The sequence below is a fragment of the Phoca vitulina genome, unplaced genomic scaffold, assembly GCF_004348235.1.
Source record: "Phoca vitulina isolate PV1807 unplaced genomic scaffold, GSC_HSeal_1.0 scaffold45, whole genome shotgun sequence".
Lineage (NCBI taxonomy): Eukaryota > Metazoa > Chordata > Mammalia > Carnivora > Phocidae > Phoca > Phoca vitulina.
Window position 1 is genome coordinate 3490504 of NW_022589748.1, and position 15600 is coordinate 3506103.

Below are 15600 nucleotides of genomic sequence, written 5' to 3' on the forward strand. Positions count from 1 at the left end.
TTCCCCCAATTCCGTCAGGGCCACACCCTGGGCCTCCGATTGGCAGAGACTTCTTGGCCTCATTCCCCGCTGAGCCTGCGGCCCGCCACCCCCGGGCAGCTGAAATGGAAACCCTGAAATGCAGCCCGGGTTTGTCTTTGGGGTAAATGGCAATTGAGGGCAGCACAAAGGGGGCCTGTTGGTCTGAATGCTGCCTGCCCTCCCCTGCCCCTCCCCTGCCCGCCTCGCCTGGGCCCCGAGTCCCTGGGGGAGGCGGCGTGTGCACCCCAGGCCTTCCGAGATCATAATAGAGACCCATCAGTGTGGCAGTTGCCCTTCCCCGGGGGCTTCTGTGGGCCAGGCATGGAGGGCCGCCCGTGGGGTGTGTGTCCTGACTCGCCCATCCACGCTCCCCACGGGGCAGCCATACTTTCACCCCCTCTTACCAGCGGTGCAACAGGCACCCACCGGGCCACGGACCCACAGCCACTCGTGGTGGCTCGGGGTCTGGACCCACATTGCCTGTAGTCTGCTCCCTCCCTGTCTCCCAGGCCTGCCCCGCCCCCCAGAGCGTGGCCAGTGGCCAATTTATCACCACGTCCTGGCTTTTCCCAAGAAAGCCCTTCCTTCCTCTATCCCACGAGCAGGGCTGAGTCACAAAGGGGTGATTGGCCCCAGGTCTCCTCCCCCTCTTCCTGTTCACCATTTCTTCTCTCCTGCCCTCTCCCCTTCGCTCGGCTCCCCCAGCTCCGGAGACCCTGGGGGTGGAGGCGGCCACCGGCCTCTCCTGCCCGGCCCTCCCCGCGCCCCGGCAGTGGTGGTGGGCCGAGGGAATGAGTGAGTGCAGCCGGCTCCTCTGGTCTCCTTTGTCAGCGAGGCATGCGGGCGCTCTCCCCAGAGGCCAGGGGTCTCACAAATGTTAGTCCAGGCCCAGGCTGCCCAGCCCGGGGCTGGGTCCAGCATAGTCTCGGAGCAGCGTGTGACGTTGGGTGAGTTCTGAACTTTTCTGAGCTTCCCAAGCTCTTCCTGTGAGTCGGCTTCTGGCTCGTCGGGGCTTGGGAAGACGAGCGAGGCCCCATTCCTGCAAGGCCTGGCATACCCGTTTCTTCATACTAGAGGCTGCTGGGATCTTCAGGGTCTGGGAGGGAGGGGGGCAATGCTGGGAGCCTCCGGAAGCCTCCCCTGGGAGGAGCGTCCTGGAGATTTGTGGCTTCGGAGGCCTTTGTCCTCTGGGCAGTGGCAGGTGTGCTCTAGCATGGGGTTTCCGGATCATGGGCTCTGGGCCAGGCGCTGTGCTGGGGCCGGGTTCTCAGAGAAGCTGGGGCCCTGCCTGGGGTTGCCCGCGGGCTCCCAGGAGGCAAGATGAAGATAAAGGAGAACAGTATCATCTCTCCTCGGCTCAGCATGCCATCCTGAGGTCTCCGTGGGCCAGAGGTTCGGGGAGACTTCGCGGAGGAGGAAGTGTTGGGCTAGGTATTGCATAGGTGGTTGGAACAATGAAGCAGGTGGGAGAAAAGGCACAAGTGGGGTCTGGGAGGTGGGGAGTTGTCAGGTGAGTAGGGAGGGAATGCAGGGTCATCCGTGGCAGTGCTGGTTTGGGACTCCGATGCCAGGGATGCTGTTATAATGCCTCGTCCCTACCTCACAGGACATGCTGGCTAGCGGGAAGGTCAGACTGCCTACATGAAAAGCCATGGCTTTTTATTTGAGGCCGAGGGAATAGCATGTGCAAAGGCCCTGAGGCTGGAGAGTGCTTACTGTGATCCAGGTGTGGCCGGAGGCCGGCTTGGCTGGAGTGAAGTGGGCAAGGGAGGGCCATAGTGCTGGAGGTAAGAGATGAGGAGGGCGTTGAAGGCCGCCGCACTAACTTCTCTGGAGAGCCGTCAAGGATTTTATTTTTTATATAATTTTTAGAAGTTAAGATTTAGCTTACAGACCATAAAATTCACCCCTTTTTTTTTTTTTAAGATTTTATTTATTTGACAGAGAGGGAACACAAGCAGGGGGAGTGGGAGAGGGAGAAGCAGGCTTCCCGTGGAGCAGGGAGCCCCATGCGGGGCTCCATCCCAGGACCCTGGGATCATGACCCGAGCCGAAGGCAGGCGCTTAACGACTGAGCCACCCAGGTGTCCCAAAATTCACCCATTTTAAATATGGCTTGGTGACTACTTTGATATTTAGTATAAATACAAGTTGTGTGGCCATCACAATCCATTACACTTCTGCCTTCTGGAAAGTTCTCTCATGCCTGTTTGTGGTCAGGCCCAGCTTCCACCCCCAGGCAACCCCCGATTTGCTTTCTGTGTCTATAGTTTTGAGATCCCCTATAAATAAGAATCATGCAGTATGTAGTCTTGTGTGTTTGGTGTCTTGTGGTTAGTGTAACATTGTTGAGGGTGGTCAATATCGTTGCACATGTCATACTCACTTATTATTGCCAAGGAGCGTTCTGTTGTGTAGATACCCTGCCTATCACTCACCAGGTGATGGGTATTTGGTTGTTTTCCATTGTTCGGCTATTATGAATAAAGTTGCTATGAACATTTTTTTACAGGTTTTTGTATGAATATGTGTTTTTATTTTTCTTGGGCGGTTGGGTCATATGGTAGATACACATTTAACTTATTTTTTTTAAGATTTTATTTATTTGAGAGAGAGATTGAGAGAACAAATGGGAGGAGGGGCAGAGGGAGAAGCAGACTCCCCACTGAGCAGGGACCCCCCCCACCCACCATGCAGGACTCGATGCCAGGACCCTGAGATCGTGACCTGAGCCGAAGGCAGACGCTTAACCGACTGAGCCACCACTGAGCCTGGTGATTAGAATTCTTTAAGTGTTCTGAATAGAAGTCTTTTAATGTATGATTTGTAATATTTTTCTCTGGGGGGGGGGTGTTTCAGGCAGAGAGGGGCCCAAAAGGCATGGGGAGGGGGCACCTTGCATCTTGTTCCAGTCCCAGCAAGAGGCCTTCCTCTGCCTCACACGTGGGGCCCTGCATCAGGATTTCCTAGGTCAGGGGGCCCCCCGCTAAGCCGCTGGAGCAGGAAGCCAGTTAGGCACCCACAGGGAGGGATATTCGCCATCACCAGAGAGCATGCCCCTGCTGGCTCAGTCAGTCATTCGGGCTTGGGGGGACGCCAGCAAGTCCTAACCTAACCAGAGAGCAATGTCTGCAACCCACAGTCACTTCCCTGGGGAGTGAGCTTGCTGGAGGGCCAGGTTCTGGGGAACGAGGGAGTGACTCGAGCCGAATCGAGCGACTCCCGGGCCCCAGAATTCCTGGGGTGTCAGAGTTGTCCGTCGGAGGATTGGAATGTTGGGTTTGGAAGACTCTAGGACCAGGCCAAGGGTGACAGCCATGGACCATATTCCTGTTGGCTAACTTGGGCCTGTAGGTGTCACTCATGTGCCCTGGGGGATTATCTGTCTCTGCTCTTAGGGCTGGCAGCCCTGCATGAAGTTCATCCCATGGCTGTGCTGAGACAGGTCATCGTGTCGCTGGCTCAGCTTGCTGACCTGACAGCCATTTGGAGGGCACTTTGCAGACTCCTGCCGTGAGCCTTATGGATTGGCTTCTTTACCAGTCAGAACTCTTTTGGTTGCAAGGGACAGTGCCCCTCAAATAGGTTTAGGCAAAAAGAGAAAACGATGCACGGGTGTGAGGATTTGTTGACTGGTGTAAGTAAGGCACTCAAGGGACCAGCTTCAGGCTCAGCTGGATCCAGGCCCTCCATCCAAATCCAGCAGCTCAGCTCTGCTTTCTCCACATTGGCCTCATTCCCTGGCAGGCTCCTCCATGTGATAACTGGGATGGCCCTGTAGTCGCTGGCATCCAACCCACACCCAGGCAGCCCCAGAGAAAGAAAACAACCCTTCCTAAAGGTAGCAGCCAGAGTCCAGGCCCTGGTACTCCTTGGGTCATATGATTTTCCCTTACCTAACCACGGGGGCTCTGGCCAGGCCTGGGTCATGTGCCGACTCCCCTCGTGTGTGGCGGGGACAGCCCATATAAGTCTTACGGATCAAGAATGGAGGGAAGGGTTCTCTGAAAGAGAATAGCGTTCTGTGACCATGGATGGGTAAGGATAGGGCTGGACTGGCAGAGGTGGCCTCAGAGCCGAGCATCCGGAGAGCACGGATTTCCCTGTTCCCGAGGACCCCAGGGGTGATGCTTTTGCCCAGAATCCTCTGCTCATCCGGTGGGGCTCTGTGTTCCGTTTCCCCACTGGACAATGTGCTCGCCAGACAGAGGCCTGCAGCTCCGGGGCAGGACCGGGTCTGGCCCCTGGCGAGCCCTCCATGAACGTCTGGTGCAAGAGAGGGTGTGTGCACAGGGCAGCGGAGGACAGGGCCCGGGGACGGCGGGCCTGTCTTGTCTGCCCCAGGCTGCCCACGCATGTCAGAATCCGTAGCAGCCTGTGTTCGGGGGGAGTCCCACTCAGCCGAACCTGCGGGGTCCCCGTGGAGGGCTGCTGGGGCTACGACAGCTCCTCCTGCCGACCCCCAAACCTCCCTGCTCCCGATTCTCGCCTGCCGGGCCCAGGAGGCAGGCAGAGACCACACGGCCGACCTCGGAGTCCAGCAGACCAGGACACGGGCCAGGCCACACCATTGCCACACCGGGCCCACGCTTGCTGCCACTGCTCTGTGCCTCGGTTTCCCTCTCTAGGGAAGAGGGGGGATGGTGGCCCCCACCCCACTGGGTAGGGGGGTGTAGGAATCCTGCTGTGTCACCACTGGGGGGGCCCTGGCCCGTGGTGACATGATGAGGTGATCGCTCTCGTCTGCCCGCAGGTGAGGGGCGATGGCAGAGAGGACGTGACCTGCACGGACCCTTTTCCACACACCGAGTGGCACCACCATGCAGAAGCCCAGCGGCCTGAAGCCCCCCGGCCGTGGGGGGAAGCACTCGAGCCCCGTGGGCCGGACGTCCACTGGGTCGGCCTCCGTGTCCGCGGCGGCGGCGGCGGCCACCAGCTCCAAGGAAGGTGTGCGGGGCCGAAGGTGGTGGGTGAAGGGCCGGGTGTGGGGAGCGGTGCTTCCAGAAGAGCCCCTCAGAGACCAGCCTGGGGGCTAGCAGCACACAGAAGTTCTTCCTTCTGTCTGGCTGTAATCCCTTTCCTGATTAACTAGCGCCGAGCACCGATGCACGCTTTATGGGTGCCGTTCTTTTTCACTCTCCCCCTGCTTGGGACGCAGGTCGTAGTGCGGGCTCCGCTTAGGGGTGAGAAAGTGGGGATCCGGGTGGGCATGGCACTGGGCCCAAGGTCACTCAGCCAGGATTCAAACTCCAGCCTCCACCGGCCTCCCCGCCCCCCTTGTGTTCCCTTCCAGGGTCTGGGATTGTCCTAGCGAGCCAGCCCCATCTTCCCGCCAGCCTTCTTGTCTGCCACCCAGAACTATGTCCTTTAGCCTTTCCGCCCCTGACCCCTCGTCCTCCTGCTGGTGGGCGGAGGTGGGGGCTGGGTGCCCGGGCTGGGGGTGGGGGACAGCTGTTAGCTACGTGCTCTTCTGAGGATGAAAGTAAGGAAGCCCACAGTGGAATGTTCAGGAAGTTTGCTGCAGAGGTAACATTGCCTGTCATCTTCACTCTTAGAGGCAACCGTTATTTTGGTTTCTATCCTTCTACCTTTTTTTTCCTACCTGCTTGCAATCATGCTGCATATACAACTTGAAAATCTGTTTTTTTCCCTTCTAATATGATCAAGTGGATTTTTCCTCGTCATTTTTAATGGCTGTAAGGTATCCTGTCCATCCAACAACTATAAATGAAAGGCCTCCTTTGTTGACGTAGTCTTAACCACCAGAGCACTCGTTCTGAGCAAAACCAGAAGTGGGCCTAGCCCTTCCTCGGGGCTGCTGGTCTGGTGGGCAACGTGGAGTATCATGAGATCCTAGAACTGGGGCCTGACCAGGTCTGGGAGTTCAGCCCTGAGGAGGGGACAGGTGAGCCGAGGTCCAGAGGGTGATGGTCTATTAGTTGAAGAAGGGAGGGTGTTCCAGGCAGAGGAAACAGTTCATGCAAAGGCCCAGTGGCAGAAGAGCACATGGCAAATATTAGGGAGGGCAAGAAAGAGAGTGTGGCTGGCATGTGGCCAGTGACTAGTGTGCTGGTGAGAGAGGATGGGCGACGGTGGGGACAGCTTGGGGGGCTGTCCAGAGCATTTCGCTTCTGTTGTAATAACACCGGGAAGCCATCGGAGAGTTTAAATCAAAAGGAATATGATAAAAAAGAATTGGAAACGTGTTCTTAACTCCTTCTCTGCAGTTGGGGATGATTGTTTCCTATTTTTCCACTTTGATAAATGACGCTGTGATGAATGTCTTTGGGCACAAATCCTGGCTTTGATTACCCTCCAGCCAGCAGGGTTAAGACACTGTCCGTCTCATCTGATTGGTACAGAAGTTTGGAGAGACAGAAAAATAGCCGGGGGCCAGATTAGGCAATCGGGGCCCTGGGTGGAGTCAAGGAAAGTCTGAGCCAAAGGTATGGACAGTTGGCAGAACCAGGGCCTTGGCAGAGTCAGACAGTAAGGCTGGGAGGGTAAGGAAGCTGTGTTGTATGGCCCCTGGGCAGACTTCTGCAGGCAGGCTTGTCCAGAACAGTCCCATTGGAGGCCCAGACTTCCTTTCCAATGTGGCAAATCCTCCTTTACTCATGACATTACTGAACAATGGGAAGAGGCCACAGAGAGAAAACACAGGGGAAAGGATGTTCTGGGGGGACAGAACAAGTGATGCAAAGGCCCTGAGGCAGGAATGAACCTGGTTTGTGAGAGAAGGAAGGAAGACAAGTCTGGGTGGAGAGGAGTGTGAAATGAGGTTGGGGAGGGTGGTGGAGGCAGATCGTGAAGGGCAGGGGTTCGGGTTGGTTTTCGGGGTGACCAGGGCTGTTGGAGGGTGTTAGCAGAGGAATGGTTGGACACTCACGTCCCTCAGCTCGCTGTGTGGAGAACGGGTTGTGGGGGTGAGGAGCCCAGTGAGGAGGCGTGTGACCACCCAGGTCGGGAGGCCTGCACTCACTGCCAGGGCTAGGGGAGGTCAGAAGGCCGACCACCAGGAGTGGGCCATCAGGGAAGGCTTCCCAAAGGAAGTGGGAATGAGCTCAGCCTTCAGGATGGAGGGAATGCGAGTGTGGAGAGGAGGAGGGCCTGCTGGCAGTGGAGGAAGGGCACGGGCAAGGGCACGAAGGGGGGCTGAGTTGGGTCCAGTGGGGGTCGTGTGGCGACTCCCCGGGAGAAGGTCACCAGCCCGACCCGACCCTCTTGTGTCCTGGAGAGAGCCCCGTCACACCTTCTGGGTTTTGTCCTCATTGCTCCCTCCCCGATCAAGAGGGGCCTGAATTCTGGCTCTGATCCCGCCCTTAATGCCCCTTCTAACTAACTGCCCCTGCTGTGGGACCCTGGAAGAGGGACTTAATCTCTCTGAGCCACAAATGGGATCCGGAGAGTTAATGAGTGCCAAGTGCCTGCAGGTCCAAAACTCACGAAGGACTCCTTTCTTTTCCTTTCCCCATCCCTCCATAGTGCCATTACAGAAAGTTTTGCGAGTGATAAAAGCAGCAGGCACCACCCTTCTGCTTAATCTAATCACAGCCGCCACTGTGACAGAGCTCCTTCCGGGCTTTTCTCCTATGGCACATGACCGTTGGAAGCGGTTCAGTCGTGGGCTGTGCCCAGGTCTGCCACTCACCGCGGCGCGTCTTACTGCCTTCCGTGGGAAGTGTCCCCCCCCCCCCCCCCCCCCCCCCCCCCGGCCCCTCCCCCCCCCCTCCGGGGGGAGGCGCCCCCCCCCCCCCCCACCTGAACTGCTGCAGCGTCTTCACCGGCCTCTGTGTGGCCTGCTGCTTGCTTCCCCTCAGGGTGGGGGCTGTGGGGTCTGACTCTGCCTGGGGCCCCCCCGCACCCCCCCCACCCTGCAGGACTGTTCCAGAGAGAGGAGGTGCCACTCCGTGAATGCCCGATTGATGACAGAGCCACACCCCTGTGCCCGCCGGGGCATCTGGGCTTGGCGTCCCCCTCCCTCCGCCTCTGGCAGGTCCCAGCAAGGCTTCCAGGCGGCGGGGAGGGAGCAGAGAGCCCAGAGCAACTGGCCTGGCGAGAGGAGGAAGGAAGATTTCTGAGGCCCACAGCGGCAGCTTTTGTCCCAGCTCTGCTCCGGGTCTCAGAACCAGAGTCTCTGGAGAGGAGGAGGGGCAGGTGGAAAGACCAGAGGAGGACAGGGTCACCCCCTCCCCGCCCCCCGCTGGCTCCTCGGGCTCCCTCACCCACCCCAAGGCTCTGGCCATCTGCTGTCCGAGGTGCAGGACGTGCCCACCCCTGTAGGAGGCCGGGACCCTGCGTGAGGGGCACTGGGACCCCAGAGGTGGGTCTGGTGGAGACTGGAGCCTGGGAGTGATGGTGGGGGGGCGGCGGCAGCAATAAGTGGACTCTGCTCTGGGAATCGGGGCAGTGGCTGTCTCCCAAAGTGTGAGCTCAGCCTCCGGGCTGAGGGTCTGGCCCAGAGCCGGGCCTGGCCTGGTGCCCCTGCCCCAACCCTGTGGAGATGGAGGGGGGCTGCGTCAGTCCCCAGAGCTGGGACATACAGGAAGCGGCAGGAACAAGGGGCCGTTGGAGGGGGACTGTCGTACTGGGAGGTGGCCCAGAGGTGGTCAGAGTGGCAGGTGCGGAGGAGGGCCGTTTGGGACCCACCAGTGCGCAGAGGCTCATGAGGTCGGGGGCAGCCCCGCCAGGCAGGATGGAGCCCCCCTGGAGGCTGCTTCAGGTCAGGCTGTCACGGAGGCTCTTGCTCAGGAGGTGACACTGGTACAAAGATCTGAGTGACAAGCAGCAAGCAGCCCAGCCGAGCTGGGAAGAGCATCCAGGCAGAGGGACTAGCGGCTGCAAAGGCCCTGAGTCTTTAGGTGTCTGCGGGTCAGAGCGCGGCTCGAGTGGGCAAGGGGGGAGTGTCGGGAACAGGTCCAGGGCAGGCGCCGGGGCCCCAGTGGGGAGCTGGGAGCTGGCACCGGGGGCCGCCTGGGGTTTGGAATCCATCCTGGGCCTGAGGGAGGAGAAGGGGGTCCAGGCTTCCAGGCCGGCGCAGGGTCCACCACTGCCCCGCGATGGTGGGCAAGAGGGGATGGCAGCAGGCTGTGAACAGGAGCCCTCAGCCCTCCCACGGGGTCTGCTTCTGGGCCTCAGGTGGAGGCAGGCCAGGCCAGGTGGTGGGGGTCCCTCCTGGCCCCAACAAGAATGGGTGACCTGGGGAGTGACATGGGGAGGACTCAGGGCTGCCGGGCAAGGGAGAGACACAGGCCACTGCCCCGCTCCCTCTGCCCCTCCCCCAGGGCAGGCAGGTCCTCAAGGGGCCCCTCCCCTCCCCCGGCGCTGTGGTCCGGCCCCAGAGGTGTCCCATTTACGAGGGACGGTGTTTGACCCTCTCTGCTTCACCAAGGCGTCTTACCATGCTGCTTCTCTTGAACCACCCAGGGAGAGAACTGTTCTTTCCATTTTCAAGCTGATGAAACTGAGGCTCAAGCTGTCATCTGAGTTGCCCAGAACAATAGGGCCCGAGAGTGGCGGGGCTGGAGTGGAGGCTCAGGTGGGCTGGGTCTGAAGCTGGCTCAGGCCACCGGCACCTACCGCCCTGCGCAGGGGTGGGGTGGCTGGGACCCCCAGTTGGTGGGGAGGCTGGGACCCCCGGTTCAGTCCTGTCCTGGGCAGGTGGCAGGTGGGAGGAGTGATCGGTTCTCATTAGGCTGGGCACAACTGTCCCCCAAATTGCCTATGGCCTTTCCTCATGCTGGGGACCCAGGACATGGAGGTCAAGGATGGGTGTGCACGGGAGTTCCCCCTTCAGGCAGGGAGTAGGCCACTCGGGGCAGGGTCCACCGCCTGTGTCGTGATCCCCCCAGAGGGCCTACACAGGGCTGGTCCCAGAGCTTTTCCATTCTGGTTTATGGAACTGGGACCCAGATGCCCCCCGTACCCGGTGGGCACTCCAGACCCGGGAACCAGCCCGATGTGCCCCAGCTGGGACCCATAGGGCTGGAGCTGGCCTCTAGTCTTAGACACGGGCCCTATCCTACTCCACCCCCTGGAGGGTGATGTCTTTCACCTTGGTAGCCCGCTCCCTGGGAGGGCAGGTGGCATCATCCCCGTTTCCAGTGACTTGGCCCAGCCGCCGTGCAGACGTGGGCAGAACCAGGACGGACTTCCAGCCATTGCCCCAGTAGAGCCTGCACGAGCCCCCGGCAGCACCCCACCCCCTTCAAGGTCAAGTTCTCCGGCCCTCCTCCCCTAACCACATCCTAAACTTTTTAATGGCATCAGGAGGGGGAAAGCCAAGCTGAGCATTTCTGTGGCTGGACTGCAGAGCAGGTGGGGGGCAGGGCAGCCTCCTAATGTTCCTGACGTCGCCTGGTATTGATCCGGGGGGCAGGGGCCCATCTGCCAGTGCTTGCCTGCTGGCCGTGGTGTGGCCGGAGCAGGGCTTCTCCATGGGGAGCTGGCTCTGCTCTTTCCAGGGTAAGCCTCGCACTGTCTTCCCCCCCTCGGTCCCCGCCTGAGTCTGCTGGCTGGGGGCTCTGTCCTCCTGGTTTGGGAGTAGGGGGGAACGGAAGGGGACTTCTGAGTCCCGTTTGGCTCAGGAAGGACGCCGAGCTCTCTTTGGGACAGAGCCCACCCCGGAGTGGACTGATAGAGGGTTCCTTCTTCAGGGGTGGCTGGCTGGAGACAGCAGAGCAGGGGGACGCCAGGCCTGTTGCGGCCTCAGGGGGTGGGCCCTGCCGTGGTCTGGGTGGGCCCCAGGGTGGATTCAGTCGCTGATCAGAAGGACTGACTGGAGAGTGGACCAGGCTGGGGGACTCACTGTAGGAAAGCTGGCTCCTTTGAGGAATGCTATGGGGACCCGGTGCCTTCCTTCATGACCTCTGCCTTGAGCACCTGCTAGGGACAGGAGGGGGCTTAGAGCAGAAGGCTGCTTTGGGGTTCGTGGTGCATTTATGTATGTTGCTCTGGGGCCCCCGGGGACGGGAGGTCAGGGTCGTGGCCAGTCTGCATTTCAGCCTGGTCGTGGGCTCCAAGGATGGAGAGGGGAGTCGGTGTGCGCCCCCCTACCCAGGGCTTGCATTCTGAGTGGGACGTGGATGAGTACCCTAGCAGCCTGGGAGGCGGGCTGTGCGAACCAAGGGAAATCGGAGTCCTGCGGAGTGGCTGTGCCAGTGAAGGGCATTGGAGCTAGTCTGATGGACACAGAGGAAGATGCCAGGGTGACCATTCTATCTGGGACAGCCCTAGTTTATGTCTGTGGTCTTGGCATGACACCGTATTAATAGCGCCTCCCTTCTCTTCAAGGTGTCTGGTTTGGGATGACGAGTCACGTGGTCACCTTCTTTATAGCCCCTCCTACGAGGTTGTGGTGCTCATCAGCACGTTAAAGCCTCTGACAAGTCCTGCAGTAAAAATAACCCTAACTTTGTTTAAGCTGCTATTTCTCAAGCTTGTTGGAATTTGGAGATTATTTATTTTCATAATACCTATTAATCCCCTGTGGAACTATGTTCTGTGGAACATTTAAGGAACCGCTTGCTTCCTTGAGGGGCTGGGTCTTAGCATAGGCACGCTTTTTTTCCCCTCCGACGTTCAAGGACAGAGGGCCAACTTCATTACATGCTTCAGTTCAGAGCATATCGTCACTATGAGCCCCTGCAAAGCCCCTCTTGTGTTTTTGTAAAATTGATACCTTTTTATCATGTTCCCTGCATCCAGGCATCTGTGTCCGTGTCCGTGTCGGGACACTCTTCAGCCCTGCTTTCTGACCAAGTATCACATCAGAAACATCTTTCCGTGTAACCTGGAAGAATTATTTTTATTTTTAAAAATTTTTTTTTAAATCTTTTTTTTTTTTAAGATTTTATTTATTTATTTGACAGAGAGAGAGATAGCGACAGCAGGAACACAAGCAGGGGGTGTGGGAGAGGGAGAAACAGGGTTCCCGCCGAACAGGGAGCCGGATGTGGGGCTGGATCCCAGGACCCTGGGATCATGACCTGAGCCGAAGGCAGACGCTTAACGACTGAGCCACCCAGGCGCCCCAAGGAAGAATTATTTTTAAAAAGTTGCTTAAGGGGTGCCTGGCTGGCTCAGTCAGTAGAGCATGTGACTCTTGATCTTGGGGTTGTGAGTTCGAGCCCCATGTTGGGTATAGAGATTAGTTAAAAAAAATAAAATCTTAAAAAAAAAAGTTGCTTATGAATCTGAAAGGCTTGACCATAATTTATATAATGCTCCCCTCTTTGGCGGAACTTAGGTTCAGGGTTTTGGTTTTGTTTTGTTTTTTTTTAAGATTTTTTTTATTTTAAGTAATCTTTACACCCAATGTGGGGCTTGAACTCACAACCCTGAGATCAAGAGTCGCACACTCTACTGACTGAGCCAGCCAGGTGCCCCCAGGGGTTTTTTTGTTGTTTGTTTTGTGAATGATAAGACAGTGAGTCAGTTTTTTTCTGTCTAAATTATTTCTTTGGGAAATGGACCAAAGATTCCATTCCCTATTTAATTTTTTCCTATTAAAAATTGTTTTTTTTTGTTTTTTTAAAGATTTTATTCATTTATTAGAGCATGGGAGAGCACAAGCAGGGGTAGGGGCAGGCAGAGAGAGAGGGAAAAGCAGGCTCCCCGCTGAGCAGGGAGCCCCATGCGTTGCAGGGACCCTGGGATCATGACCTGAGCTGAAGACAGACACTCAACCAACTGAGCCACCCAGGCGCCCCTATTGTATTTCATTTTTATGACATTTTTTTAACAAACTAACACAGGCTTCTTCTAAGAGTCTAAGGTTAACCTAGAAAGTTTTCCCTGTCTAGAGTTGAAATGACCCAGGTGGGGAGTGAGGATGTGAGTGGGTTCATGTTTAGGGGGGGCTCCTGGATGTCTCTGGAAGGGGGGTGAAGCAGGGTAGGGGGTGCTGGAGGCTGGGAGAGACCCTTCTGTAGGCTGCTGTGGCAGGTGGTGTGAAATCTCACCGGCCTGCTATCCGGAGGGACCTCCGGGACCCTAGAGGGAGGTGTACATTTCAGAGTTATTTCTCCTGTGGCATCTGATGAATAACTGGATTGGGGGCCACGGTGAGGGGAAGGAGCTATGAGGATTTGTGGTCTGAGTAAATGGGTGTTGGGGGACTGCACCCCCTAACTGGGGAGTACAGAGGAGGAGCTCTTGGGGGGGGTCACTGTGGTCTAGAACATCAAGTGTGAGGTCCTAGGGGACATCCAGGAGGAGGCAGCAGCTGGAAGGGTGGGTCTGGCGGCCAGGGACGGGATCAGGACTGGAGCGAGCAATGGGGGCCCAACTTCTCCATCTTTCTCTGTCACTTGGATCTTTTACAAGGGGAATGCATTAGTGTCTTTAAAATAGCAGGGACGTGGCAGCATATAAGCAACAGGTCAAGGTGCAGGAGTGGGTTAGATTGTGGGGGGCGCACAGTGTAGATCAGGACTCCCCAGGTACTGACCACAGAAGGAGGACATCCCTCCTGCCCCTCGCCCCTCCCCTCCTGCTCCCCGCATTAGAGGCGGGTCAGAGACTTGGTGCTTCTCTGTCTTCTCTCCTGTCTGTCATTCAGGGGGTCTGTCGAGAATTCTGATGGGTTTTAGCCTGGCCACCTGTGCAGGGTTTTGCTGGACTGGGACTAGCCGTGTGCTGCCCGCTCCCGAGAACCAGCGCTGAAATTGTCAGGAATTTTACAAGCCAGATGTTAAACACAGCCTTGACTTAAAAAACTAGATCGTATCAACTTGCAATTTAATAAATTCTATTAAAAACATAGGTAATAAATACTCAAGACTCATGACTTCTAGTCATACTTACAGTAGTATTTATACCACCAATTTACGACTGCTAAAATAGTGCTGTTTTACCAGTAGTCAGATTTTATAGTATCTATGTTTTTGAGGTTATTGCTCTATGGTGGAAACACTATATAATCTCTTTCCAACTCCGTGTTCAGTGTGACACCTCGCTGGTAGCTTGAAATTGACCACGGTGGGACAATTTATGGAAATGGGCAAACGCTACAAATCAGGGTTATTATTTTTCTCCTGGAGAGCTAATTGGTAAGCCTTTACCAGCAGCCCACCGGCTGGGACACAGGACCACCAGGGTGGGCAGGGGTGGAGGAGGCAGAGAGGAGTCCTGTCACAGGGGCATGGGGGGCCTTGAGAGGAGGGTGGGCAGCCGAGCCAGGGGGCGGGGGGACCCTCGAGGCCCGAAGGAGCCCAATGCAATGCAGTAAGGAGGCCACGGGGACCTCCACGGGCAGTGTCCACAGTGGGAAGGGGTCAGAGGGACTGGGAAGCAGAGTCTCGTTGCTGGTGGAAGAAGCCGCTTCCTTCTAGACACGGCTGGATGGAAAAATACCCAGGGCCAGAAGAGCAAAGGACCAAGTAATGTCTAAATACAAGTCCCACTTGTGTTTGTTTGTTTTTTTTAACAAGAGGTCTGTGTATGCAATGTCTGTGTATGCAATGTCCACGCACCGGATAAAGTCTGGGGAAACATACTCCAAGATATTAACTGTAATTGTGTTTGTAGGGCGGAGCTATAGGTGCTTTCATTTTAAAAAAAAAAATCAGTAAGTCTGCTTTCTGATTTTTCTGCAGTGGACATGGAGATCTGTGTAGTCTAAACATTTAAATAGAAGGATAAGAGCTAGTTGGCTGGGAAGGACAGTGGGTGGCCGCAGGAGGGGTGTCAATGGGGGAAGCTGTTATTTTGAGGGCTGGGGGGTATTTGTGGCACGCATGGAGAGCCAGAGGGGGGACAGGCAAGAGATAGTGGGGAGGCGGGTCCCTGGGGAGACCAAAGGGGGATAGAAGTTTGCTTCTAAAAGGAGAAGAACTTAGCTTTCCTGTAGAAACACAGGGCAAACAGTGGGCTCAGGGAGGTACAAAGGTTGGGTGGGGCAGACGAGGTGAACCAGGAGCTGCCTGGAGTGAGCCTCTGTCCTAGATGGAAGGAATGGGACCGATTCTCTGCCGCTCGGGGATGTGAAAAATCCATACACCAGCGCAGAGCTGTGGCAGCCCCTCCTTCTGGGAGCGGGACCAGCTCTGAGCAGGCAGCTTGCATTGAGGGCCTGCCAGCCTGGGTGCTAGAGTGGAAACAGGGCCCTCCCGAGCGTCTGTTCAAGTAAGGGGGGGCAGGCGTACATGGTGAAATACGGGATAAATCTCTGGAAGGATGATGGAGGGGGTGGAGGCCGACGTAGGTGGACTGGTTTTTAAAAGAAGCAATCAGGGAAGGCTTCTCTGAGGAGGTGAGGAGTGAGCTGTGTGATTGTCAGGGCAGAGGTTCTGGAAGGCACTCGCACCCGCATTCACAGGGAGCCTTCTCTCCCCAGCCCCAGGCCCCCATGGATCTAGGTTCCTCCCCATCAGGGAGGTGGCCCTCTGAGTTGTTATCTGCACCCCACTCCCTTGCCGGGCCCCCGTTTGGCCGTGCCCGTGGTCCTCAGTGTCTGACCCTGGGTGCTCGGAGAACAGGGTCCCTGGCAGCTGAGATTCGGCCCGTCCCCGCTTCCCCAGGCAGGGTGGGACCCAAGCCCCTGCAGGAGGAGGAGGGGCGGGTGTGTTTTCCCCCGCC

The 15600-nt window shown here is 57.1% G+C and overlaps 1 protein-coding gene across 4 annotated transcripts in view; it reads left to right on the forward strand.

Annotated features, from left to right (window-relative positions):
• The window catches only part of CLIP2 (CAP-Gly domain containing linker protein 2), a 72432-nt gene that overhangs the window by 14569 nt on the left and 42263 nt on the right, over positions 1 to 15600 (forward strand). For all 4 annotated transcript variants that reach the window (XM_032430732.1, XM_032430731.1, XM_032430733.1 and 1 more), the window contains exon 3: positions 4775 to 4968. In XM_032430732.1, the coding sequence (XP_032286623.1) occupies positions 4842 to 4968 (127 nt within the window). In that variant the 5' untranslated portion in view covers positions 4775 to 4841. The remainder of the gene's footprint in view (positions 1 to 4774; positions 4969 to 15600) is intronic.